General features: G+C 48.4%; 2 protein-coding genes and 1 long non-coding RNA gene across 3 annotated transcripts; 1 reads left to right on the top strand and 2 right to left on the bottom strand.

Moving 5' to 3' along the window:
- The first annotated feature begins 2,174 nt into the window (after nt 1–2,174).
- Nucleotides 2,175–3,467, top strand: LOC117840307 (uncharacterized). Its single transcript, XR_004636990.2, has 2 exons — nt 2,175–2,987; nt 3,083–3,467. It is a non-coding gene; the product is annotated as an uncharacterized lncRNA (long non-coding RNA).
- A 1,908-nt stretch (nt 3,468–5,375) lies between these two features.
- Nucleotides 5,376–7,199, bottom strand: LOC117835169 (mitochondrial import inner membrane translocase subunit Tim9). Its single transcript, XM_034714548.2, has 2 exons — nt 7,038–7,199; nt 5,376–5,738 (listed from the first exon to the last, which is right to left on the bottom strand). The coding sequence occupies exons 1-2, from the start codon at nt 7,130–7,132 to the stop codon at nt 5,552–5,554; spliced, it is 282 nt and encodes a 93-aa protein (XP_034570439.1). The 5' UTR covers nt 7,133–7,199; the 3' UTR covers nt 5,376–5,551.
- A 14,746-nt stretch (nt 7,200–21,945) lies between these two features.
- On the bottom strand, nt 21,946–26,516 carry LOC117839989 (cytokinin dehydrogenase 3). Its single transcript, XM_034720442.2, has 5 exons — nt 25,333–26,516; nt 25,075–25,202; nt 24,715–24,975; nt 24,375–24,637; nt 21,946–22,607 (listed from the first exon to the last, which is right to left on the bottom strand). Exons 1-5 carry the CDS (start codon nt 25,904–25,906, stop codon nt 22,262–22,264), a joined length of 1,572 nt encoding a protein of 523 aa, XP_034576333.1. The 5' UTR covers nt 25,907–26,516; the 3' UTR covers nt 21,946–22,261.
- Between the last annotated feature and the right edge of the window lie 1,116 nt (nt 26,517–27,632).

The raw sequence follows: 27,632 nt of genomic DNA on the forward strand, positions 1-27,632 counted from the left end.
GCTAGTGAAGCCAGCTTGTTGTCCTCAACATTGATGGTTACCGTAAAAGATTTGTTGTAGTTCACCTTTAAACGAGTGGATGTGGCAAAAGTTTTCAAAATAACCTTCAGGTTCACAAGTTGATCTGATTCAACAGGAAGGACTAGAAGAGTGTCATTAGCATATTGTACCATTGGAAAGTCTCCACCAAAGTCATGTCCTAGTGGGTGTGAAATTAAATTGTTTTGTGCAACATTATTGATTACTGATTGCAAAGATCAGCAGCCATGGCAAATAAGATTGGAGATAGGGGATCTCCTTGCTTAAATCCTCTTTAAATGCAAAAGAGTTTACGGTACCCGAACAAAGAATCTTTTCCATCCAACACACCCATTTAGCAGGGAAGCCCTTATGTTTGAAGACTTGCAGGATCGCCTCATGCTCAATTCTGTCGAATTACTATTTCTTTCTTAGATTTGTGACAAATGTGCAGGAATTGGAATGCCTAAGCTAAGCAGTCTTGAATGATTCTTCCTTTGAAGAATCCATACTGATTGGCATGGACTACTTGAAGAATAACCTTCTGCAGTCTGTTTGCCAACAACTTTGTCAAGAATTTCAGGGAGTAACATAACTAGCAAGGTGGCCCACGGTGCTTCTATATGCTTTCATCATCATTCATTTGATTGGAGTTTAATAATGCTTTTATTTCGTGTAAAATGTGTTTAGGAACCCTAATCTGTCTCCTACATTTTTTATTTGTTTAAGAAATACATAACAATAACTAAAGGTAAGAAAGTTTAATTAACAGATAAAAAAATCATCTCAACAAATAAAAAAATTCTAGAAGAGATAAATTCTAGAAAAAAAATTATCTCGCCCGCACAGGCAAATGACGGCGTAGACGCCGTTGGCGGGGCCGGGACTGGGCGTGGGTGAGGAACCGTGGTCCTCTAGCCCGTCGGGGCTCGGGCAAGGGCGCATGAACGCCAACGGCCTGACGCCGAACACGAATCCGGCACCCACGTGGAGGGCCGCGGCGGGGAGGAGCGGCACGAGGACGAGCTTGCGGGACCATGGCGGCCGCGCCGGATGCAGCCGGCGAGGAGCGCAGCGAGAGGCGAGCGAGGAGGGTTTTCATGTGTCGTGCTCGTACAAGGACCTGAGTGAGTGGGTGGTGGAGGAGGCACCGGCTTCCGTGGCCGTTGTACACTTGTACTAGCAAGAGCAGGAAGAGGAGCAAATTTCGTCAGAGGTCCCTGCAGTTGCTTGGTTATCCCACTGACATCCTGTGGTAGTGTGTGTACCGTGTACGAGGTAGCGTAACTACTAGTTATGTATTTTGCAAATTTCTGTTGGAGCCCCTGTATTCCGTTCCACGTCCCAGCGTGTCGAACTCCTGCAACGAAGCAAATACTGTCTAGGAAGATCAGGTCAGAATCAGTGACCAAACGACGGGCATGAGCATGCATGCTGATTTGTTTAGTACTACGTGCTCATGGAACTGAAGGTATGGATGGTCAAATAGGCCAGGTCCGATGGTCAAAGAGACCAGGTCCAACAGGCGGCCTGAAGCATGATTAAAAACACGGCACTAACACCACATGATCCTATGGCAATAGTGCCTTGACCTGATTCTATGGCAATAATACCTGGGCTAGCACGGCACTATCATAGTGTAGTGCTTAGACCACCGTACCAGCCAGTGTCGGTCCAGGCACAATACGATTCTTGACTAGGCATGATGTAGTACGATTACCTCCACTTATAGTGCTACAAAATATGTGTATATTACACTATTTGATGAAATGCATATATCTATATGAATTTTATGATAGAATGGATGAATTAATGTATATCTGCATAAATTTGTAATGAAACTGATGAAGTTTGAGTTGAATGTGTGGATGCATAGTGCTAGGGCTGGCACGAGCATGCTAGGCCGGCGGGCCTATAGTGCTAGCACGACACTATAAAAATAGCATAGTACAGTGTCTAAGATGGAAGATTGGCACGACGTCGTGACACGATACGATACGATTAGACAATAATACCTAATAGTGCTGGGCCAAACAGTGTCGATACCGGGTAGTTCCGAGCCGTCCATTTAGCCATAAATACGTAAGGGAAGGAAGAAACCTCGCGTGGAAGCAAGCAACCCCCGCTTGCCCGTTTCGGCCCGCAGGATGCCGTGGCCATGTCGTACTGCCTTATCAGCCTGCGTAGCTCGCTGAACCTTGTGAGACGACGAGGCCGGTCTCGACGCGTGAGTCGTTCGTGACACACGGGGCATCGTCCCCATCTCCGTTTCGGTTTCCAGCGTATCGTGTGAATGTGTGATCGAATAATGCCCATCTGTACTGCACTGTACCCTCGCATCGCATCGACGATGGGTTGCGAGACGGTAGGGCGCCAGGCCGGCGGACCCCAAGTGCGTGTGCCCGGCCGGTCAAAAGGTTCTGACGCGCGGAGCAAAGCCAACTGCCTGCCGCGGCGTGCTGCCCTTTTCCTGCCTTGCCACCGCCAGCCACTGCCGCTACCCACTGGTACCCCTGCCCCAGGTGCTTGCCGTTTTCGGCCGAGGCAAATTAAGGGGGGTGTTTGGTTCCGCCTAAAGTAAGTTAGGCTTGCCACGGGTGTTTAGGTCCGTGCTTGGTTCATGCTTCAAGTAAGGCTCGCCACGCCTCCGAACAGAGGTCGCCACCGTTTTCCGCGTCAAATGTGTGGCGTGTAGTCACCTTCCATTCTATTTTCTCTCATTCGTCGACCGCAGTCATCACCGCGCCATGGCTGCCGCCGGCTACAAGAGGCGCCAAGCGGAAGTACTCACCTGTGCGAGCTGCGCCCTCCCCGGACAGCGTTGACCCACCGCGCGTCTAAGGCAGCACCGGAGCGGTGAACTGGACGGCCGCACGCATCCACGTTGGTCACCCGCGGCAGCGCTCGAGCAGTCAAGTTGACGGCCACGCATATATGGTGGTCATCCGCAGCAGTGACCGAGCAGTCAGGTGAGCAGCCGCCGCCTACGACGACCCTCTGCCTTGCCTGCTTATTCCTGCAGTCCCGGCCACCTCCTAGATCCCCTTTTCTAATCGATGCTTAGATTTGGATCTTGAACCAGGAAATCAGCGTCAAGACGTTCGGTCAGATTTAGTAACTGATTTTTGTTTTGAGGGATGCGGTTGTGAGAATTGCGGATTTCTGAAGCTTATCCATGGACCATGATAAACTTCCGTTCTTTTTTCTTAAGATGAAGATGGGGCTTACTTGCTTAACAGGATCTGCAGTTGTCAAAACATATGCATCTTGCCGCTTAATTAGAATCTACTGTTGAAATGTTGTTTGTTTCATGAAAGAACAAGAGCAGGTATTGTTACCGTGATTTTAACTAATTAAGTAGCACAGTAGTTTTTATCAAATATTTGTGGGAGCTCTGAACCAAGCAGTCTAATTTTACCACAGATTGTGGCAAGCCACAGTTCGGCAAACACCTAACCTTAAGCGTGGCAAACCGTGACCGGCAACCCATAAGCCCCTGAAGCCGTGCGAGCCAGAGGAAGGGAAGCCCCCGTCAAGGTGTCTCGTCCCGGAACGATGCAAGCAAGTACGGTGCATAGCATTTGTTGCTATCGAAATTCAAAACTGCGCAGCCGATCGATCGAGCGATCTAGCATTCCTCCATATCAAAGCGGCTCACATGCACGATCCGTTACTGCCGGGGACGACGAAGCTTCGCGGAAGCACCCGGCCTTGCCCGCTCCGGCGAGATGCTACATGCAACGACGACATCGCTTTTGACGCTGTGATGACGACTGATCCGACCCGGCCCACACGCGTTCGCGTTCCTTCTCCTCAAAAGATGGAAACACGACGCATTGTGTTGTCACTTGCGTGTGCACATCTTTCCCCAAGTTACATGTGGCGAGGGAAAGAATGGAAAGGCTCGAGCTGCGAGATCTCCGCGAACACGTCGATAGCACCGCACCAACCCCGACGCGAATCCTGGGGGGCCCTATCCACTCACCGACTCTCGTTTCGTGCCAAAAGTGCCTTGTTGTGACCCTCTCGGGTGATTTGGTGGTACCTGGGGAATTGGCAGGTTGCAAGGGAGAGATTTGGGGACGGACAGGCGATGCGAAGAGCAGAGAGGGTTTCGGGGGTTCATAGTTTGCTTTCATTTCTTATCGATAATATCGGTCGAGGCACACGCCCGGTGGGCTACTCCAACCCAACATGATATGGGCCTCGGCCCAACTGAACCGACCACCAAAGTGTTCCACCATTTAACTGAACCGACCAAAGTCTCCTTCCGCCAGCTAGCTCCTCGTCAGTGAGTCGTCAGAAGGCTTCAGCGCTCGTTGCTGATGCCGGGTGGGGCCCCTGGCTGCGATTTTCAACCCAAAAGCTAGCATATTTTCACCCTTCAGGTTGGAAATGAGATGTTGGTCCTTGGTGTTATGTTTCAGTTGAACAGATGAATGGATATCCCCAGTTTCCATGCTGCGTTGAGCAACGTGTTTGTGTCGTGCAGGTTTGTCACAATTCAGTTCATGAATTTGATTGCTTGTATCTTCAGTGGATCATGATCAGCACAAAGGGATTCGGCAAACACATGCGTGTGCATCAAGCACTATGGCCTGTGTTCAACTGCTTCTCTATTCTGAACACACTAGTTGCAGTCTTGCAGAGCATCAGCATCCACACTGAACCGAGCTCCATCATTGCCTCAAGAAGAGCTGCACTTTACAGCCATGGGAACGGGATCTTGATGCGAACACTAGCGATCAAGGAGCAAAAAAAGAAGTGCAGGAAGCTCAAGACGCAAGCATAAAAGGACACTGGACACGTCATGGCGCATCATGCTCGTGCTCCAATCTTTGATGCCAACGCACACAAGTACGGACGCCACAACGCCGCCGTCTTGTGAGCTCTGAATCTCACGCAATAGAACAAGCAGCAGCTTCTGTAGGGTACAAGGCTACAAGCTCAAAACCATGAGATGCCATAGGTGGTCACGTCCAGACCATCGTGAACCTCCTCCAATGGCAACTGGGCTGGGCAGCTTGATCTAAGCCGTTGACGGCGTGATCTGGTGGTCGAAACGTGTGCTGGATCCTGCTTTTGGTTTTCCAAATTCCAATTTCAAGCGCATCAGTCCATGACATGATGAGCTCATGTGCACGAAGGGTGCCTCTACAGATGTTTTAAGAAAGGGCAAGAAGGGTGCCTCTATAGATCTTGCACCATGCTGCACACACAACACCTGACTATAGCAACGATCATATGCACTTGTGTTTGTGTGGCTCAAAATCAGATGATTCTAGTATGAAACAAGAATCCAAACTCCTCTCGGCAGCTATCATGTATCAATGGATAGAGTTAAGCACGATGTGCCATTGGTCAATGATTCAAGGTAATTTTATTCAATTTCATACCCAGCAGCAGTTGGTTCAAGAGGCAACCTAACTGAGTTGCTTATCTCAACGAGTGCTAAAATCTTTTTAGGATTACAAATCGATGCTGACAAAATCCCCAAGGTTAGAAACTTGGCAGGGGCAACAAACCAGCACGTTTAGTCAGGTGTGGCCACACCCTGGTTAAGCTCAGCAAATCTCATGCCAACCCTCATGGAGTGCTTCAGGAACTTCTCGGCACAGCGGCGGACGCACGACTCCTCTTGTTTGTCCAGGGTCTTGCGGCGGAACGTGTCCACGCAGTCCGTGAAGCATCTCTCCACCAGGGAATTGTACATTCTCAGACTGAAAAGTGATAGAGCAAAGATGTGAGGGTTCTACATGTGCAGTTTCACGATGCAAAAGGTGTGAAGGATTCAATGTGCTATGCAGGAGTTTTGGGTTAGACAATAGGGAAAAAAATATGAGGAAACAGCACTTACATAGTCAAGTTATAATTTGCAGATACATTGCTACGATCGAGGATCACTAATTCATTTAACTGGGATATATTATTCTGTTGCATCATCACATCTATTTCTCCACACTTTTGAGTAACTTCACATTATCAGGTCTAGCACTAGCCTCAAGCAGCATGATAGCACCAACAGTTGCACTTTTGCCTCCAGCATCTACACCTTGAACAGAAGTTACCCCTTTCTAGGTATCTAAAATGCTATAAACTAGAATTAATCAATGAGCAATTCTAATGCAACAATTGAGAATTATCCAGAAGGATGACATACTCTTACCCAATAGCACTATCAAATAATCCATGCTCTCAGCTTTTCAAAAAATAATCCATGCTCTCTCAAAACTAAAAGGACAGGAGTTTACGATCATGACAGTTTTAGCTATAGCCTAGAACCGCTGACCAGCAAATCTAATGTGGCAGACCTGAACATACAAATAGCTGGACACCTATAATATCCATATCAGAAATAACAAATAACAGAAGGAATGCAGAGCCATGAAACTATCATTTCTGACCCACAGAATCCTTGGTTACCACCAGGGCAGCTAAGGTTAGCAAGCAGTTAAAATTTTCAAGCCTAGAAACTCTGGGTTTGAATTCACCTGATAGCTTGGCAGCTTCCGAATATAACCAAGGACTAACTAACAACCTTCCATTTCCAAACCACGATTTCCTATTCCTATACCATCGGGAGTTCGGGACAAACTTAAGTATCTATCACTGAGCAGCTCTCATACAGTCATCGGCAGCCAAACACCTAGGAAACCAGAGCTTGACTCGCTAAACTCATACTAATCGGCACTCGCTAAACTCATACTAATCGGCATGATTTGGGACGTACAAGGTGCAAAATCGCATAAATCCAGTGGATGCACACACCCAAAACCCTTCCATCCCAGATTTCAATGCACCGTATCAGTAAGCCAACTACTTGCAATTTTTTCTCGGAGCAGCATAACCCTGTCCCTTATCTGCGCGCGCCCACGAATTCACGGCTAGGCGTCGACAGAGAGAAGAAACTTAACCGAAAATTATCGCATATAAGGGACACGAAGATGCAGATTTAAGCATGGACTAGCGTCAACAACCCCGTGTCATCAGAGAGAAGCGCATAGGCATAGTCCTCGAACCTGTCACGGATCTGGAGCTGGTCGATCATGGCGGCCATGCGCATCTTGTCCTCCTCGGGGAGGCCGTCCAGGTCGCCGAGCATGCTCTTGTCCATGGCCGCCGCCGCTGCTCGAGGAAGAGAATAGCTAGGTTTTGGAGACTCGGTGAGGAAGGAAGGGGAGAGAAGGCGAGACGGTGTGTGTACTAGACTCTCGGGTTGGGCCAGGCCGTTGTGGGCCTCCTTAGGTAAGAAGCATAAGTTTCCGTTTCGGACAAAGCGTGAGCCCATGGCAATGGCATCATCCCTCGCGACGCGCTCGATTTCGGCCCACGGGCTAGCGCAACGACGTCAGTCCGAACTGTGTGTGTGTGTGTGCGTGTCTTCGGCTCTCCTCTCGCTGGGGGCTGGGCTGGACCCCGGAAACCGTACAGCTGGCGATTTGGTTGGGCATGGGCTGCTTGCGAACGGATGTCTCTTGCAAAGCAAGTCTTTGGACAAAGTAAGAATATCAATGAGAATCCTAAATGCGCTTACATGATGATCCTTATAGACATTCATGTAAGAGCAAGAGCAAAAGCTTTTGATTGTGTGCAGTTTGTGCACAAAGGTAGGGATTGTAACATGGAGGCTCATAATCTAGGTAAAGTAGCATGTACTTTTGGGATGGCTGATATATTTAGTTGATCTCACCCCTATATTTCTGGATGTAAACGTCGCTAGAAATGATGTATAAATCCCTGTCTTCCTAAAAAAAGTAAATTAATTTTTAGAAGTTCCGTATTAATAAATTTTAAATGCTTTTTGTTTTCATTTGAGAACATATATGAAGTTCATGCGCGCACTACTTCCAATAACCTACGTCTTTGACAAAGTAACAGTGTCATCATATTCCAAACATCAAGGTTTTCATGAGAGAGAATAACATTACACGAGCTTTATGGCGTTAATCTATAAAAGTTTAATTTACAATGATTTATCTTGGCAGTTAGCAAGCCAGGTAATACCACACTTCTAAAGAGAACTATCTGCGCTTAACCAATTAGATTTCCTGTGGTGAAACTTACCTAGATTTGCAGGGGCGGACCCAGGTATTGGCCAGGAGGGAGGTTGATGCAAGCTTAATACAAGACTAAGTATTTTACACCTCTATTATTTGTATATTTTTACTTAGATCTATGTTGGTTTTTCAGCCTTGGACCCGGGCTGCAACCTGGGAAGCCCGGATCCTGCATCCGCCACGGTAGATTTGTATATGTGCTCTTAAAGTTTAAATTGACTTTAGAAATTAACGGCGTTATTTGTTCGGTACACAACACATCGTGGTGGCAAAATATTAATCTCATGATAATTTTTCGTATGCCAGATATTAATATCACGATATTTTTTCCATATGTGCTACTGTTGGGATGGTGCATATGAGTGGCATAAAAAATGGTGCCGCTAGCGTCCGGACGTCCGATGGAGCTCCGTTGCAATATCAAAATACAACATCTGCAACATTGAAAATATGTAGTTGCAACATTGAAAAAAATAAATATATCGTTCGATTTTGTGATAGAAAATTTCCACCACAATATAAATACTGTATTTCATACAACATTCACCGTGAAATATGCAAAAATAATAGTTACAACATCAATATTTAACTATTGCAGGAGGCTTCAATATTTCTTCCCGGCCAGGCGCCTGTGTCCTAGCATTAAAAAAAGGCCCCACAACATAGAGCATCCAACGGGTGAACGGGGGCTGTAGACAGTAGCACAGCAGCCCACTCTATGTCTGCGTGGCCGCATCGTTACAGGTGGGTGGCTAGGCTACTGTATCATTGCAAGCTCGTAGGGTTGGGCCCGGGTGGCCGGGTGTCGCCACGGTCAGAATCAACGCAGGTCCTCGCGGAGTAGCTGCCTGCAGCTGGCGCGAAGATCTCGCCGGCGGTGGCGACGGCGAGGAGGCCGATCCCCGATCCCTTTTGGCGTACGTGGCGCGGTAACCGAGCTGTGTAGGGCTGCGATCCGCGCGCAGCGTCGCGCGCTGTGCAATGCAAGTTGGAGGTGGTGCGGTTTCACGGGGAGCGGCAAGCCAGTGTGGTGTGCTGGTGGGTGGCCGCCGCGTCCGAGGAGCGGCAGGGGTGACAGCTGGTGGTGGAAATACTGCCTGCTGGCTAGATGCTGCCTCGGACTCGCGCACAGGCGGTGATCGTCTGCGCTGCGACTGCCGGCGTCCCGTCCCGTCTCGTCCCCTCCGCGCTGGTGCTGGCAGCTGGCATGGTAATGATCTTTTGCACCACCGTTTGAGAGGACGGACGTGCTCCCAGTGTCCACCATGTCAGAGCAGACTGTCATCGGAAATCGTAGTACCATGGATACAGTGTCAACTGCCAAGCGTATTGCAGCGATTGCTAGCGAAACACTAGGTGGGAAGGGGGTTTTAACACCCCTTTTTAACACATTTTTAACACTTTGGCTGTCAAACACAAGTGTTAAAAATGAAGTGTTAAAATTTAACGCCTCTCTTTTCATAAATACATGGAGGGGATGTTAAAATGTGGCAAATGTGTTAAAAGTGGTCCCCCTCCCTCTCTTTTCCCTGGTTGCCCCCTCTCTCTCCTCTTCTCTCTCCCCTATCCACCGCCAGCGCGTTCTCCTACCGCATTCCCCCACTCCTCTCCCGCATTGCATCCTCTGCGGCCGCCGCCATCTCCTCCCGCATCGCTTCCTCCGCGCCCGCCGCCATCTCCTCCCGCCGGCCATCCATCCCGCCCGCCGCCAGCACGCCCTCCTCCCGCATCTGTCCCCCACTCGTTTCCCTCCCGCATCGCTGCTTCCGCGGCCGCCGCCATCTCCTCCCGCATCCCTTCCTCCGCGCCCACCGCCATCTCCTCCCGCCGGCCATCTCCTCCCGCCCGCGGTTCATCGCCTTCCGCCGTCTCCTGTCCCCGTTATCTCCCTCCCGTGACCTTCCCCTTCCAATCCATTTCTTCCCCCCGCCTCCATCCTCACCCCGCCTCCAGGAACTCCCCTCCCGCCCTTCTTCGTTTTCTCCCCACCGCGTCCCAGATCCACGGCATCCACGCCGCTAGGAGTGCGCCGCGTTGCCCTGAACCCTTCCCCGGGGCTCATGAACGGGCACGGCGACGATGGATTGCAAGATCTTTTCCCCCACGCGGATCCAGCTTTCCCCGCCGGCGCCTTCGACCTCTTCTCCCAGGCGGAATCCTCTGGAGTTCCTCGCGAGGGCTTGCAAGCCCTGGATCTGAACTCCCAGGCCGAAGATTTGGCCGACTACAGCTCCTACTCCGACCTCCTTCAGGGAGAAGGAGCACCCTGAGGCTGCGGCAGTCGTACCCTCGGCTTACGCGCGCCTCGCAATGGAGGAAGAGGAGGCGGCGGCGGCAGTAGAGCAGGGGGCGGCGGCAGAGGCGGCGGCGGCAGCAAAGGTGCCGGCGGTAGTCGAGGAGCCGGTAGCAGCGGCGGACGCAGCGGAGCACTTGTGACAAGGCCTCTCTTCGTTGGATCGTTGGCCGACGGTGCTGGTAGCAGCGGCGGACGCAGCGGAGCCCGTTCCTATGGCCGCGCAAGACGTTCCGACGGTCGTGGAGGTCCATCCACTGCTGATTACACCCAATCCTTTGGTGGAGAGGATTGGGTTGATCTTGATGACGAAGAAGGTGGTCCACAGAATGTCGAGCTTATTTTCCCCACCTCCAAGGTTAGTTCTGATAGTCATCCTATTGATCTGTTCATCTGTGGTAGTGGATGTTTTTGTGATCATCTGTGGTACTGACTGTTGTTGTGATGGTTAGTGGGTGTTATTGTGAGGTTTAGTGGTTGTTCTTGTGATGTTTAACACCCTGTTCTTGTGATGGTTAAGACCCTGGTCTTGTGTGTTCTTGCTATAGTTCAGAAACAGGAATTAGTGGCTGTTTTTTTGTGATGGTTACTTGCTATAGTTCAATAAATAGGAATTATTGTGATGTTTAGTGCTTGCTCTTGTGATGGTTAACACCCTGTTTTTGTGATGTTGTTACCTATTATGTGTGTGATGGGTTTCTATGTCTCTGTTATGCACTAGATAAATAGATTCGACAAGGCACAATGGACAGAACACAATACCAGTTTGTTGTGTGACTTGTGGATTGACCAGATTAGATCAGGCAACTGTCCCAAAGGATCAATTACTTCAAGAGGTTTGAAGATAGTAGTTGATAAATACCAGATGGCCACTGGGTTGAGACATCAAAAGTCCCAGATCAGGAACAGGATTAATCAATTGAAAACATTGCATAATTTCTGGAAAGCATGCCAAAAGGATACTGGTCTTGGAAGGAATGGGGATGGTAGTATAAGTGCCCCAGAGTGGTGGTGGAAAAAAAAACACCAAGGTGAGGGCAAATATAATTTCTGGAAATATGTTTGCAGTAACTTTTATGTGCATTGATGTATAACATCAAAATCCATTTGCAGGGCAAATATAGTGAGTGTAAGAAATTTCAGTATGGTGTTCCAAATTACATGGATCACTTAGAGGAGATGTTTCATGATGTTGTAGTGGATGGCTCTACATCTTTTGTGGCTGGTTGTGAAGAGGATGAGGACCAAGATGCTGATGATGTAGAGGAAGATGATCAATATGGTGCAGATGGGTTTGTTAATGAATATGAAGACAGTCCAGTCAGCAATAGCAGCAAGAAGAGAGCAAGTAGCACCAGCACCAAGTCCACTGCCACTAGTCCTGGAAGGAAAAGTAAAAGCCCTTTGATGAAGATGGTGAGCAGCCTAGTTGAGAAATTGACTACCTCTGAGAAAGATGATAACTTATTAAGTAATGTGGGGGAGAGTATTGCAGCCAGCCTCAATGAGAAAAGACAGAAGCTCAACCCTATCCAAGAGATGGTTCAGTCTGTTAAGAGGTGTCAACAACTGGCTTTGGAATGTGGAGCAACCCCAGAAAGTGTAGAGTTCTATGCAGGCAGACACTTATTCAAAGATCCATATGAGAGGGAATTTTTTTGCAACATATCAACTCCTGAAGGAAGGCTGCGTCATTTGAAGAGATATTGCAAAGAGAACAATATTGTTGAGTGAATGTGCCTTAGTTTGTTAGAAGTAACTAGTTGTCCTTAGGAGTGAATGTGGCTGTTTTAGGGAATTAGAGTTACTTTATGTACTAAGTTTGGTTGTTTGAACAATATGTGGCAGTTTGTTATTTTTATGGATTGAATATGTCAAAAATGTGACTGTTTGTTCTATTTAAGGATTGAATGTGCTTTGGAATGTGGCTGTTTTCATTATCTAAGGATTGAATGTGCTAAATTAGTGGCTGTTTTCATTTTTTAAGGATTGAATGTGCTAAATTAGTGGCTGTTTACATTATTGAATATGTGAAAAATGTGGATGTTTTGTGGCTGTTTGTAATTCGTATGGACTGACTGACATGTTTTTCTTTGCTGCCTTAGGATTATTACTTTGATAATGATGAGACAAGTTCATCAGATGACGACTTGTCACCAGATATTCTTGGTTTCATGTGGATGAAACAGTATCATCGTAAAACGACTCGGGACATGTTAACGGCCGCAATCATGATCGGTACGTATTGTGACACTTACATGAACAAAGCTCCATAGAGGGTTCCTACTGTGTCGGGTATAGAATGGGTGCATGAAACATTGTCTAGCAGAACCGCTTGCTACAACATGTTTAGGATGTCAAACCCATTGTTTCACCAGCTGCATGACTTGTTGGTCGACACCTATGGGTTGAGGGAAACTAGAGGAATGTCCACGATAGAGGCTTTAGGAATGTTTCTTTGGATAATTGGTGCACCACAATCCCTTAGACAGGTTGAGGACCGGTTTGTAAGGTCCTTAGAAACAATAAGCTGTACATTCAATAATGTTTTGTCTAGTGTTCTTAAGCTAGCAGTGGATATTATTAAGCCCAAGGATCCAGAATTTAAGACCGTGCACCAAAGGTTGAGAAACCCTCATTTTGCCCCATACTTCAACAATTGTATAGGAGCTATAGATGGGACGCATGTACCGGTTGTGGTGCCAAATGATAAGGTGGTTCAGCACACCGGGAGACATGGATATACTTCACAGAATGTGCTGGCTATATGTGATTTCAACATGAGGTTCACATTTGTTGTGACTGGATGGCCTGGTTCGGTTCATGACATGAGAATCTTCAGTGATGCCTTAAACAAATATGGTGACAAGTTTCCGCATCCTCCTGCAGGTACACTTGTTTTGTTTTCATTTGTATAGAAGATCGTGGCACTTTTATTAACCTCATGAAAATTGTCTTATCTGTAGGCAAATTTTACCTAGTTGACTCGGGTTATGCAAATCGTCCGGGTTACCTTGCACCCTACAAGGGTACAAAGTATCATCTACCGGAGTTTAGGAGTGGCCCAATGCCAAAAGGTATGAAAGAGACTTTTAATTACGCCCATTCGTCCCTTAGAAACGTTATCGAGAGGTCATTTGGAGTGTTGAAGATGAAGTGGAGGATTTTGTGGGTATACCAAGTTTTCCGATGCACAAACAAAGTAAAATAATAGTAGCATGCATGGCAATTCATAATTTCATACGAGAGAATGATATGGCCGATAGGGCCTTTGGTATGTGCGATCGGGATGAAAATTTTATTCCTATGGCTGAAGTGCCAAACGACGAAGGACATGGGATAAATACACAAGCAGGGGATTAAGATTGTAATATGAATGCATTCGGGATGAATTAGCTAATGCTTTGTACAACAAATCGTAGATTATTTGTATGATTGTATTGTAATGACATTGACAACATTTGTGTAGTCTCTGTGTTCTATCGTGTGTACAGGACATTCTAAATAATTTGAATATTTTTTATTTCATTTGATCGTTCTTTCATTTGGCCGAATGAAAAAAAATGAAGCCCACATCACCTGCACCAAAGACCCAGCAACAACCGAGCGCCAGCGCAAGCACGAGCAGCTCCTGGCGCCAAAAGCGAGCACGCCAGCACTTGGCGCCAAAAAAAACAGCAGCACAGGGGTATTGGACCTCATTTATTGAGGGGTAATGCAGTCATTTTTCAGCCAAAGTGTTAAACTTTAACAACCTATCCAAACACCCACCATGTGTTAAAGTTTAACACCTCATTTGAGGGTGTTAAAGTTTAACACCCTATTAAACTTTAACACCCCCTTCCCAAACATGCCCTAAGTAGTTGTTTGGATACTTCGTCTTAAAATTTAGTAGTGTCACATCAGATATTCGGATACTAATTAGGAGGATTAAGTATGAGCTAATTACAAAACTAATTGCACAGATGGTGTCTTATTCGCAAGACGAATCTATTAAGCCTAATTAATCCATCATTAGCAAATGGTTACTGTAGCACCACATTGTCAAATCGTGGACTAATTAGGCTTAATAGATTCGTCTCGCGAATTAGACTCCATATGTGCAATTAGTTTTATAATTAGCCTATGTTTAATACTCCTAATTAGTATCAAATATCTGATGTGACGGGTGCTAAACTTTAGCACCCTAGAGCCAAACAAGCCCTAAGAAAGCGCAATAACTTCGTGTTAAAGGACAAAATAATAGGGCAACACATCAGATATGAAGATCTGTGCGGGAAGTTTAAGTACTCCCTAGGTGAAATGCTGGAGAAGTGAGCAAGATGTGCGCATTAGTTGTCGCCAAGCATACGATGGACATAAGAAACACACAGTCTATTCAATTTGATGAGGTATGATTAGGCACTTCTTGCAAAATGCTATCGTGGATGGACCACAAGACCACATTCGATCAATATATATGTGCTGGTGAAAAGACTTGTCTCTGTCTTCGCAGAGGTCAGGGAATCATTTACATCACGAGTGCTGACAAACAACTATGCCACTACAACAAACAAAAACAAAAAGGACTAGAGTTTTTACAAGCGAAGTAAAAATTGTATGAATCACAAAACCCGTTTATAGGAAGACTGAAACAAGAAACCATCAAACAGGAAACAACCGTCCCGGGTCTCAGCCGCTCACTCCTACAGAACCACACGGCGGCGCGCAGAATTCACCGGGCGCAGCCGATGCACTGCCCCTAGCACTCCCCCACTCGGGCGGCCTCGATCTTCCAAGGTACGGCCTCGATCTCAAGAGCATTTCCGCTGTCTGCCGCGTCCCCTGCCGCTTTTCGAGTACTCTCTCCCTCACTCCCTGCCCCTGCCCCTGCTCAACGCCGGGGGACCCCTCTCCCTTCCCTCCTGCCGCTCCTGTCCATTCTCATTTCGAGAACAGCAGCCGTAGCAGCAGCGATGGCACTGTGGCGCCACGCCAGCGTCGCAAAGCCCTTTTCCCTTCCGCTCCTGCCTTGCTTTACGGATCTTGCATCCCTTTCAAAGTGACTAAGGAGTGTTTGATACTGGATGCTAAACTTTAGCAGTGTCACATCAGATGTTCGGATGCTAATTAGGAAGACTAAACATGAGTTAATTACAAAACTAATTGCACAGATGGAGTCTAATTCGCGAGACGAATCTATTAAGCCCAATTAATATATCATTAGCAAATAGTTACTGTAACACCATATTGTCAAATCATGGACTAATTAGGCTTAATAGATTCGTCTCGCGAATTAGACTCCATCTGTGCAATTAGTTTTGTAATTAATCTATATTTAATACTCCTAATTAGTATCCAAACATCCGATGTGACGGGTGCTAAACTTTAGCACCCAGAAGCCAAACAGCCCCTAAAAGGTGACTTAAAAGCGATTACATAGCCAAATAGACTGATTAAAAGGTGACTAACTTTTTTGAGGCTCAAATCTTTTAGTCCCTCCACCCCCTTCTAAAAGCGACTAAAACCAACTCTCAAGCGTACTGGACGCCCCTACCCCCGCATCCTCCTCCCGACCGCTCCTACCCCGCCGCTAGACCCGTACTCGCCCAACCCTGCCGCCGCTAGATCCATCCTCCACGCCGCGGCCACGCCCAACCACCGCCGGCCGCACCCTCCCCCGCCGGTTTGCCGCCCCCAAGTCCTCCCACCCCCGCTGGCAGACCCCGCACGCTCCCCCGCCGGTCCCTGCGCCCCCCAACCCAGCCGCCGCTCGAAGCCTCCTCTACGCCGACGCCCGCGCCCAAGCACCACCAGCCACGCCTTTTCCCGCCGGATCCGACCCCCAAAGTACTCCCACCACCGCCGGCAGACCCCGCACGCTCCCCCGCCGATCCTTGCGCTTCCCTAACCCGGCCGCCGCTCGATCTTTCTCTCTCCCCACCGGCTTCCCTCCCGCCCGACCCCAAGGCGTCCCTTAAAACCGGCAGCCTTGGTCCGGCCGCCCCCGAAGCTCCCCCATCCCCGACACCGGATCCGCCGCCCCCGAAGCTCCCCTCCCGAATCCGCCCCCTCCCTCTCGTTCCCAAGCCGCGGCAGCCTCAGTGAGCCAACGCTGGCGGCCTTGGTCCGGCCAAGGAACCCGACCGCATCCTCCACCCTCCGGACGGCCTCGTCCCCGCACGCCACGACCTCCTCGATGGCGTTGTGGAGCCGGTCCACGCGGCCGATGGATCCACGGGCGGTGCCTCCTCCTCGGCGAGCACGGACACGCGGCGGAGCGCCGCGAGGTAAGGTTCGGCCTGGGACTGGAGGTTGGAGGAGGAGGGCTCGAGTGTGCCGCCCGACCCGTCGGAGACCAAGGCCGCCACCAAAGAGGAGAAGCGGCGCGGGACGGAAACGGCGCTGGCGAGGAAGAGCGCAGGGATGGTGTTTTTTTGCGCGCAGGGGTACTAGGGTAGGGGGAAGAAGGGCAAAAGTGTCTTTGTTCAACAGCATCTATGGACTTTAGTTCATTTTAATCCATAAAACCAAACACCCTTTAGTCCATAGAATAAAGTGGGACTAAAGAGCCAAACAGGACCTAAACCCCGCGCGAAAGCGCGACCGCTGGGGGACCGTGGCGTGCTTCTAGGTGGTGGACTAACGTAATTGGTATCAAGTAACATGACTTGTTGCGGCCTCCATCGGATCCATAGCAGGTAATTTTGCCCACATATTTATCTATTTATTTGATTTTAAATAAATAAATATGTGGGCAAATAAAGAGATAAAAATTGGAAACCGCAGCAAGTCCTGTTGTACATCAACCTAATTACTAAACACCAATTACGTCAGTCCACCACCCTAGAAGTAGGCTGCTGGCCGCTAGCGGCGCTTTCGCGCTCCCGCGCGACCTCACGCGGTTTAGCCTTTTCCTTTCGAAATCCATGCAGATCTCAGCGTCCAGCGTAGGCGTAGCCCGGGCAAAAAGGCTACGACTCATTTTAAGTCTCGTACTCGTGGGGATGGGATTAAGGAGGTAATTGCAGCTCGGGCAGTGTGAAAGAGCTTGATTGGAGAAGATTAGGCTTTGATTAGAGGCTAGGTGATGGAAAGGTTTGGAGATTAGGATTTGCTGTACTAGCTTAGCCAGGGCCGGCCCTGAGGGGGGGCAGGGGGGCGGCTGCCCTGGGCCCCCAAATCCCAGGGGCCCCGGTGTCAGGTAGCTGGACGTCAGGTTAGAGCCCTCCGTCAGGTACTCAGGTGCCTTTAGGCCGGTCTAGAGGCCAAGGCCAACGCCTAGATTGCCAGGCTAAACAAGTAAACATAGACTATAACCGAGACACTGCTCCAATTGGTAAAACTTTTCCTCGTGGGTCTCTATATAGTGGCTGGTACGAATTGACCTGCCGATTACCTTCGCCTGTTAGTAGATTGAGTACCGCTCCCGTAGCGCCGCCGCCACACGCGCACACTCGAGTACCGCAGTGCCACCCAGGGCCGCCGCCGCACGCGTGCTGCGCCCGCACTCCTGCCGCCTGCGCGCGTGATCCCCGTCGTGCCGTCGAGTTGTTCCTGTCCTGTTCGACTGCGTCGGACGAGATCAGACTGTTCCTGTTCGACTCCGTCGGCACCTAAGTACGCTACTGGATTGCTAATTTTCTAATTCTCCGTATCATTAATTATTAATTCATTATCATAAGTTATTTAATCTCAACTGATTTATAACAATTATGGGAAATATGAATCAGGCTGCGAGAAAAGGAAAAGGAAGAGATGTGTGGATGAGTTGATAGAATCACAGGGAGAAGCTATAGATAAATTTGGCAAGAGTTATCAAGGCCCTGCGAGGAATACGGGCGCTTCGACGAACCCAAATGAGTTGGCAATAGTTGTTGCGGATGAACCAAGAAAATGTTAACACCAACGTCGATGATAACAATGTAAGTGACTCTAAGAACATAGTAAATGCATCAGGTGCACATTATGCATCATGAGAGGGTAAATGGTTTTGGCAACATTATGCATCGAGAAGAACTTGTTGGATGAGATTGACATCATCCTTATCATAAGTGATTTTGCATCGAGAAATGTTAAAAGAAATTTTTAAGGTAATATGTATAAATAATTTGATATAAATATTGCTTTTAGATACATTTAAATATTTATCGGTAACATTTTATATATATTTGTTATAATGTTTATATGAAAGGGTCCCGAGTTTTACTTTCGCCCCGGGCCTCCCAAATCTCAGGACCGGCCCTGAGCTTAGCTTCCGTAGGGAGAAGAATTTTGGGGGTGTTTTTGTATGCACCAAAGGGCTACGTTGATCGGCCCCGGATCGAGTGCACGGATCCGCGTTGATTATGTTGGAAAGCTGGGTGCTTCTACTAAAGTCAAGCGGTTTTTTTAATGGGCGAGGAATGATGCAGTTGGAATCAGATTGTATTGTGTAGTCTTGTACTATAGTATATGATCCATTGAGCGTAGTTTATTTAGGTAGGGTTATGTATCACATTTTCCTGGTGCATAGCGCGAGCCTGCAAGTAAGGTGGTTAGCGTATTGCTTTTCTGTTTTTCTTGTCTTTTTAAAAAAGAACATGAAAGACCTGTGATCTTTGCATTAAAATGCTGATGACAAGTTCAAGCGTGAATTTTAAAAGTAGTGCAAGTAAACCAAAGAAAAAACAACACTGACTGCAGGTCAAAATATATGTAGGAAGAAAATCAGACTCAATCCAACGCGTATCTCTCTACTTTTCGTACTGGAAAAAACTAATCTTCATATGCTTAGAATAGTTTTCAGAATTCTGTATGGTCAGAATAATTAAAAAGGGTTTCCCAGGTTCAGACGCCAAACATCTTTTCAACTGAAACTGGAAGTTCACATTACGATGTATGGTCCTGAAATAACCGTGGTCCACATATCTTTTCAGCATAATTTTGCTAACGGAAACATGGGAACATGGTCGTGGAAACTCACTGTAGATCCAATACCCAACCATACGATCCTAGATGCTGATTTTTGAGGACCAGCCTAAGTAGGCTGGTTAGCCATAAATCATGTTGTCACCACTTCTCCAAAAGAAGATCACTAACACAAAGCGATGCCACAGGGACCAAGCTAAGTGCAAAGAGAATTTCTGAGTCGTCTAGGAGCGAAAGTGAGAACAATAATAAGCCTACTAAATGGCCACATCGAACAAGCAATACAAATCGAATAGAACGATAACAAGGCGTGGAAAAGTGCTCGACACTCGCTCCGCCCCCACGTTGTCTCTCTAGAGGCGACTCGGGCAGCACCCCCGCTCCGCCGCCACCACCCCCTCCAGGCCTCCCCCACCTCACCGTCGTCGGAGCAGTGCACAAGCCTGTCTCACCGGCCGAGGGGGGAGGGGGGCGATGGTTTTTGGTGCGGCGGCGCCAGGCCATGGAGGTGGTGGTGGCGTCCCGGGCCGGTGAATCCCGGGGCCGGATCTGCGCGGGGCGGCAGCCGGCGTGTGCGTGGAGGAAGGGGAGGAGAAGGCGGCGGGGTTGGCGGTGGCCAGGTCGAGCATGCGGCGGAACTGGAGGGAGATGAGGAGGAGGCCACGGCCAAAGGCTTCCTAGTAAAGCTTTGGCGTCCCGCCGGCCTCCCCTTCACGCCTATTAAGCCGATGCTGCTCAAGCCTAGCACAGGCGCCGCTTCTTATACTGCTGGTTGAGAGGTGGGGTGCTGCGACGGTAGGAGGCAGCGTGGTGGGGCGCAGCGTGTGCGGCGGCGGTGGCGCACCGGATTGGCGACGGGCGTGCACGGCGGCCGGTCTGGCACGTGGTTGCACGGCGTCAGCGTGAAGGAGTTTGAGCGGTGCGGCTTGCGGAGGCTAGCCCCGGGCGCAGAGGCAAGGTGGCGCCGCATGGGGGAAGGAGTGGATCGGCCAGCGGTGGCGGACGGAGGGCGGCCGGTCCGGCGCGTGGCTGCGCGATGGCGGCCAAGTGGGGTGAGCTACAGGGCCGGGGCACAGCAGCTTCCGTGCTTTCAACGGTGGTGGCGTGGTTCCACGGTCGGGGTGGCCTGTGCAAGGTGTGCCTGCGATGCCATGGAGGCGCGGCAAGGACACCTAGCACAGGGGCGCGCTGGCGGCACCGAGGTGGGGCTGCGGGCATCGTCGGGCCACCTTTCCTCGGTTGAGGAGTTGCGGAGGCGGTGACAGGAGAGGAAGGCAGTTGAGCAATGGTGGGGGCTCGCACGACATGGAGGAGGCTGCGAGGAGTGGGGGTTCGGTGTGCTGCGTGGAGACGCGGTGGCGAGCAAGCGGAGGTGGAGGTACAACGGCGTGGTGCGTGGATGTGCGGCGGTGATGCCACCCCAGATGGGCTGCCATGACTGTGGTTTGGGAGTGCTGAGCCGTGAGCGTGCAGTGAGGGGTTGGGATGCTCCGGGCGAAAGCCCTCGTCGGCGTTTGCTAGTGGAGATGACGACAACTCCCTAGGGCATTGTTCTCCCTGTTGGGGGTGTCATGTCTGAGCTACAACCCTACTGCACGGGGTACTCTGGGTGAAAACCCTATCCAGACCCTGGACGAGCTACGGCGACACCATTGGTGTTGTGCCCTCCTTGAAGGTGTCGTCTCTAAAGATCCATCTCGGTTCGTGGCATTGCTGGTCCATTGGTCACGGGCGACCGCAGCTGGTGGCGGCGTTTCCACCACGTGGAAAGGGACAGGTGTTGCCGAGGCCATGTGGAGGCGATTGCAGGTATGACGGCAGCCAGGGGTTGTCGCATGGTTGTCGGTTTTGGCTGCTTGGCAACATCATTGCTTGGCAACAGTCCGCGGCGGCTGGCGTTGCTTGGCAACAGTCAGAGCGGTGTGGGACTGCGTCGGAGGACGTCGCTTGCGGCAACAACATTGTGGGACAACTAGACTTGCAGCGGACCGCGGTGGGTTGATCAGCTTGGTTGGGCTACCCAGTGCGGTACACGTCGACAGGTGGCGCAAGCGACTTCTCTGGTTTTCTAACTTGACAGCGGAGGCTTTTGCGCAGTTGAAGCAACGAGGCGAAATCGACCTGTGGCGGTGGCTTGGTTGATCAATGGAGATCTGATGGAGTGGGTCAGTATTGCTCACCACTTTGGACGGCGACAAAAGAAATGGATCCGTGACGTGGAGTACCGTGGCGGGCGAGGCAAGGCCCCTGCGCGAAGTGTTTCTTTGAGACAATGAGAGCGAGGTGGAGTCCAACGACGGATGTGGCGAGGTCCCCGCGCGTTGTGTTATTGTGGTAGCGACTGCGAGGCAGCCTGCGAGAGGTCCAGATTCGCTGGTATCACTTCGTCAGTTGGAGAGTGATGTTGCAGTGGCACTACGTTGGAGAAGATCCCGCATGGCGGTGGCCTTCTCGGTACGGTGTAGTCTGTTTCTATCGGTTCCCTATCGACATAGGGCCACGCCTGGAGGTTTCGGCAAATCGATGAGCGTGAATGTTTGTGGATGGCGTCGTGGTGAGTGGAGTGGGGAGGTCGCGTTGACATCCCAATCCAACCGGTTGGGTGTGGTGGTTTTGAGTTGAGGGGTGACCCGCGTTGATGTCCCAATCCAACCGACAAGTCTTTTTTGTTTTTCCTTTTCTTGCCCATGGCCTTCCAAAGCTGTAGTGTTATATTTTCTGCTATATCAATAAAACACGCAGTATCTAGAATCACTATCTCTATCTCTAGAGCTTGTGCTTCCTCAGCCTGTACAAAGTTCCAAAATTCCCAGTGATGTTCACCACCGGGTCCTCTCAAACTCAAAGAGTGCCCCCACCCCCACAGAATAACCCAATCCGACGCCTAAAAAATGCCGAGGAAACTCAAGAGAAGATCCAGAAAAAGAAAGAACAAGATCGCATCCTACTCAGCTGTCTATATCCCCTTATTGTACCGCCACGTTCACTTTCTGCCGGTTATAAGCTAGCTCCCATACGCAGCATTGTCGTCGCTCCTGGGGAATATGCCCTGGCCGGGCCCCAGGATGCGTAGCGGGTCGAACCGGGTCTTGCGCTCCGCGAACCGCTCCCACCGCCGGCCAAAGTGCTGGTGCCAACCAGACGGAGTCGGGTGGTGAGCCAAGTACTGTTTCGCGCCGAGGTGAACTCCGGCGGTGTCGGCGATGCGGCGGTGGCGGCGGAGGAGCTCCTGGAGGCAGTGGTGGGAGCAGCCACCATCAGGGTTTGCGGACCTGAGGATGCCCACCACGTACATCACCCGGTCCATGGATCCGGAATCTGGTAGCACGACCGATGTGTTGGTGTCCCACCTGTCACGAAGGATGAACAGAGCAACAATTAAACCATAAAATACTTCAGACCTACCGAGACACCATGAATATAAATAAGAACAGAAAATTATACAGCTGACCTTCTCCAGTTCAGTGTATTCTGACTTTTGTTTTAGTGTTTTCTGGAGAGAGGTCTACATTGGGGCTATAAACTAGTCCAGTGCAGTGAACGTGGATCTTAGGTCACAACTTCGATATTTTGTTAAACATATTTATCATATCAGAGTTGACACTGGGATTCAATCTAGCATATTTAAACCTCTTTCCCAGGTGCTTGTCTAAATTTATGGGAAGATGAACATATAACAAATGCTTGCAAATGAGGTCAGTGAAATCATAGGAACTTAAACAATGTGAGCAACGTTTTGCATCTTCCGAAAAGAATAGCCTGTACTAAGTCAAAATGTAGGTTTCTGATGTTCCACCTGGACACATGTAACTATTTATCATGCAAAGGAATAAGCAAATCTTATCTTCACCTAAACAATACACAAACAAAGCACCTTTTAATTGAAGTCAAAAATCAAGATTTCAAAGATCAGCTGCTATGTATATATATTTTTCTATTGCTACCGAATAGTTCAAGGTTTTACTTAATAAAAAAAAGATGCCACTGATTGATCTGAGCTATAATTTCAGTTGAATCATACAATGCTGATGACAGATGTGATTCTATTTGAGGGACCACACATAAAAGATGTTATAATCATTCATAGTCATGCAGGAATCGACTAGTATGAAGTCACTGCAGCTGTGGACTTTGGTCCCGTTTGGTTACATTTGCTTATTTTTAGCACCCGTCACATCAAATGTTTAGATACTAATTAGAAGTACTAAACGTAGACTATTTACAAAATCCATTACATAAGTGGAGGGACTAATTAGGCTTAATAGATTCGTCTCGCCATTTAGCCTCCATCTATGTAATGAGATTTGTAAATAGTCTACGGTTAATACTCCTAATTAGTATCTAAACATTCAATGTGACACGTGCTAAAAATAAGCAAAGGGAACCAAACGCCCCCTTTGTAACAAAAATATTGTGGGCATATGCAGAAAGTTCCAACAAAAAGGTACCAGCGCAATAAACAGCTGATCTCATATTCTCATTCTTGTGTCCAATGTGTTCTGGAAGCAAGGCTGCAGCACGTCTGCAGTACTGCATGCCTCAGCAAAAGGATGGTGGATGGAGTGCCTCTACACCCAACCAACAGCAACTTTTGTTTCTTACCACAAGAACAGAGTTGGGACCAACAAGGCGATACTGATGAATAACTTTAGATCTTAAGTGGGGTAGTGCAAAAGCATACATCAGACTTCATTTATGAAACTATGTTCTCTTCCTAATAACGTTGCAGTCTTGCAGAGCTGAATAGAGAGAGAGGGCAAATGATAAATGTTATCCCAGAAGACCACAAAGGTGCCCATTGAAATATGTACAGCCTGCCATTACTGGTTGTAGAAAAATAGACCAACAAGAGCATGCTAAGCAAAAAGGGATTATCCCTAGTGCACAATGAGCCCATCCCTTCGTTATCTAAAATAGCTTGTTACTACTATAGCACAAAGACGCAACTTGTTTGGATAATGCAAAGAAATGCTTGTCCAACTTGGACTTCTTGGAAGCTAATGAAGTGATCACAAAAGAGGGATTAATTAATAAATAACTTTTTCACAAATAATGGTTTCACGAAAGCAGGTGTATCTTGATGAATGCATTTTTTTGTTATTAATAGTGATGCTTACTTGTCTCTGAGGAGTGGGTAGATGAGGATCAGGCCTTCAAAGCTATCTGGTGAAACGTTGTCCATGAGCAGGTCCCTGAAGTCATTAATCCCTGCCTTTGGCACAAACATGTTGAGCCATGGGTGGTGTACCTCCCATAGCCCGATGCTCCTTAGGCTCATCTCTTCCATCCTGACCCGATTGAGAAAATCAAAGTAGGACACCTCCACACTGTATAACTGGGACACCATGTGGCTCATCTGCCTAGAGATAACATCCACAACCTGAAAAGGATGCCTATTAAAAACATCCCTAATCCTTGACAAGTTCCAAAAAACGAAGTAATAATTTTGTCGCTTACCTGTTCCACATTAGTGTTCTTGTGCTGGTAATCATGGACTGCAAACTCTATGCAGTAGTAAATGTTAGGGCTGTTCTTGGTGCCAAAATCTGGGTTGAAGTCCAAATTCGCAGGGAAGGCGATGGAGGAGCTGTGAAGGGATTGTTCATTCAAGACAATGAAACCTTCCACATAGTCCACCAAATCCGGCATGGATACCAGCAACTCCTGGTCCTTGGTGAAGGTGCTGAAGTCATCATAGAAGGCTCTCACCCACTTCACCTAAAATTATTCGAAAATTGTTCAGTTATCGTACAGAGCTAATGCAATAATAATATGATGTACTAAGGTGTATAGGACAGTTGTAACAAGGCAGCCTACTTTCAATGGAGCTTCCTGCAACAGGATCCTGGCCCTAGTTATGATGCCAAACTGGCCAAGGCCACCCAGAACCGCATTGAACAAATCTGCATCCTTGCTGGGTGAGCATGTCACGATCTCCCCTCGTCCTGTGAAACAGCGAGTAACAGAAAATCTACTGCCCATCAGTTAAAAAGAGGTTGGCCAAGAAAGACACAGCCAAAAAGGCAAAAATAAGATCTTATCTTTTTTGTTTCATTCATCATGCATGTATCTCACCTGTGACTACCTCCAGTTGTTGAACATTGCTAATCTGAGGCCCGTGCTTAAATGTCTGCCCACTGATGCCAGCATTGGACAGCGTTCCACCAACGGTGAGATAGAGGTAGTCAGTCCATGACCTTGGAGCTAGCCCAAGCTTCAAGCTCTGCTCCAGGAGGTCTATCCACATAATCCCACCACTCACATCAGCATATGAAATTTCTCCTTCTCCTCCTTTGTAGAATTCTATCTCGGCAGGCAAAGAGCACATCTCCACCACAATGCCATCTAGAGCCTGGGCCTGGCCATGAATGGAGTGACCTGCTCCCCTGGCCGCCACCGTGACCTTGCTCAGAGACGAGCCAGAGAGGAAGCTGAGAAGCAGGGAGATGTCCCTTGAGGACTGGGGCTTCAGCACTGCGGCTGGAGAGTGGAAAAGTATCCTACCAAAATCGCTGGACGCGGTGGTGGTGGTGGGGAGCAGGTTCAAGGGGCCGAAGTCCATGGGACTCTGTATGAACTTGTATGGAGAGCAGAGGGAGAGGATGAGGATGAGCAAGCTAACTCTTGTGCAGAGCATGGCAACCTCCATGGCGTGAGCAATTCCTTGAGCTGCCTCTTGTAATATGGAGGGTAGTAAAAGCAGAGGGGTTGTGTTATCTTGGTGCGTCACCACAATGTGTAGGATTGCGATGGCGGTCGGCGAAGCGATCAGAGCATCATATAGCTTTGTTGTTGCCTTTTGGGCAAAGGTAAGGGATGAAGAAAAATGAGGGCAGGGGAAGAGGGGTCTTAAAGGAGCAGGAGAAGGCACTCACTGATCAGCCGATGAGGTGGTGATTTGAGGTTTTGAAAGGGGTTTCATGAAGAGGAGATAAAAGGAAGCACTAAAAGACTAAAGCAGAAGCTGTCACATACCCAAAAAAAGGCCACCATGTGATCCTCAGCCCTCTCTGTCCCTCTCCCCTCGACCCCTGTGACAAAGAATGCCTGAGAGCAGTGGAGCTCTGAAGTAGGCAAGCAGCTGAAACAATCCGGCACAATATAAATGAGGGTAGAGAAGAGGACAAGCCCGAGGCTCGCCTGCCAAAGAAAAGGGCAAAGACAATACAGGCCACACTGGTCACTGCACTCTCTTTTCTGTTTTGGAAGAGGGTCCTCAATGGAGGTCCATGTGATCAGCTGTCACCTCTCTCTGTCTCTCTCTCCCATGTCGCTCTCCCTCCCTATCAGCTCTCAAGAATGGAGCTCAAGGTGTAGGGAAAAAAACCCTTCAAACATGTATGCAATAATATCCATTTATCACGCATATAGGCAATGAATAAAAAGATCGTTCTCAGATTTATTTTTGAGAGCACAGACGAAAGCAGAACCAACCATTTATTTTTCGCAGCCGTTGCTCTGATCCATCTGAACAGTCTTTTAAGGAGAGCCTATACTATACCCCTGGCTCCTCCTGTTGCCCTTGACCACATCAATCACTAGCTGCCTAGCTGGGCACAATTGGGCTCAGCTCTAGATACCAAATCTTTTGCAGGGTTACTGTTGTTCGGAGGGCCCTAGACTCATTTATGTTGATTGGCCACCACTCAGGCTAAGGAGAAGGAGCCCCCGAGCCCCCATGGGTTGTGTGGCTGGAAACCATGAGCTATCATGCAACTAACAGGCAAGTGCGAGGACCTACTCCATTTGTTTCAGGAATGAAATCAGAGACAAAAAAAAAATCTGCACCAAAACAAAATTCCTTTTTTCTTTCCGAAGGACACAGACAATTAATTAAGACCTATACAACTCAACCAGTAATAAAATATACTGAGGTCTAGCTGTTCAGAAAAGAATAAGAAAACAGAAAGGTATGCTGACCTTGGGATGACACAGCAAATTTAATGGACTCGCCCGAGTACTGTTTATCTACCATTTGACACCACCCAGTTTGCATTGAGAAAAGGTTAGATGATACTATTTATATATTATATGTCCACAATGCATATAAATGAATTTCCTAAGCTGATAAATGATTTTAATTATTGAGTCCTAGATACTGAGACAACTCTAGATGTTATCCATTCAATAATTACTTTTAGATAGGTTGACATCAACGTGTCTAACAATCATACTCCTCAATATCGTTTATTATGCTCAGGAAATGCATTTGTACTGCTATTTGCAAAAGAAAATGTTGGGTTTTCTTCATTTGGAAGCAATGTAATCTAGGTGTCATTACCAATGTCAAGAATAGAATCCAGGAACAGTATGGGATATCTGAAAAGTTTCCACAGACGGATGCAATATCAACAGAGATATATTCCAATATGCTG

The sequence above is a fragment of the Setaria viridis genome, chromosome 9 (genome assembly GCF_005286985.2).
Source record: "Setaria viridis chromosome 9, Setaria_viridis_v4.0, whole genome shotgun sequence".
NCBI lineage: Eukaryota > Viridiplantae > Streptophyta > Magnoliopsida > Poales > Poaceae > Setaria > Setaria viridis.

Bases quoted from the DNA above. Each gene is read 5' to 3' on its own strand.
- LOC117835169 (XM_034714548.2), bottom strand. From the start codon at position 7,132: ATGGACAAGAGCATGCTCGGCGACCTGGACGGCCTCCCCGAGGAGGAC. The intron at 5,739-7,037 runs GTTCGAGGACTA...ATCACTTTTCAG, and splicing joins CAGCTCCAGATCCGTGACAG to TCTGAGAATGTACAATTCCC.
- LOC117839989 (XM_034720442.2), bottom strand. From the start codon at position 25,906: ATGGAGGTTGCCATGCTCTGCACAAGAGTTAGCTTGCTCATCCTCATC. The intron at 25,203-25,332 runs GTGAGATACATG...GCTGTTTCACAG, and splicing joins ACAACTGGAGGTAGTCACAG to GACGAGGGGAGATCGTGACA. The intron at 22,608-24,374 runs GTAAGCATCACT...CCTTCGTGACAG, and splicing joins TACCCACTCCTCAGAGACAA to GTGGGACACCAACACATCGG.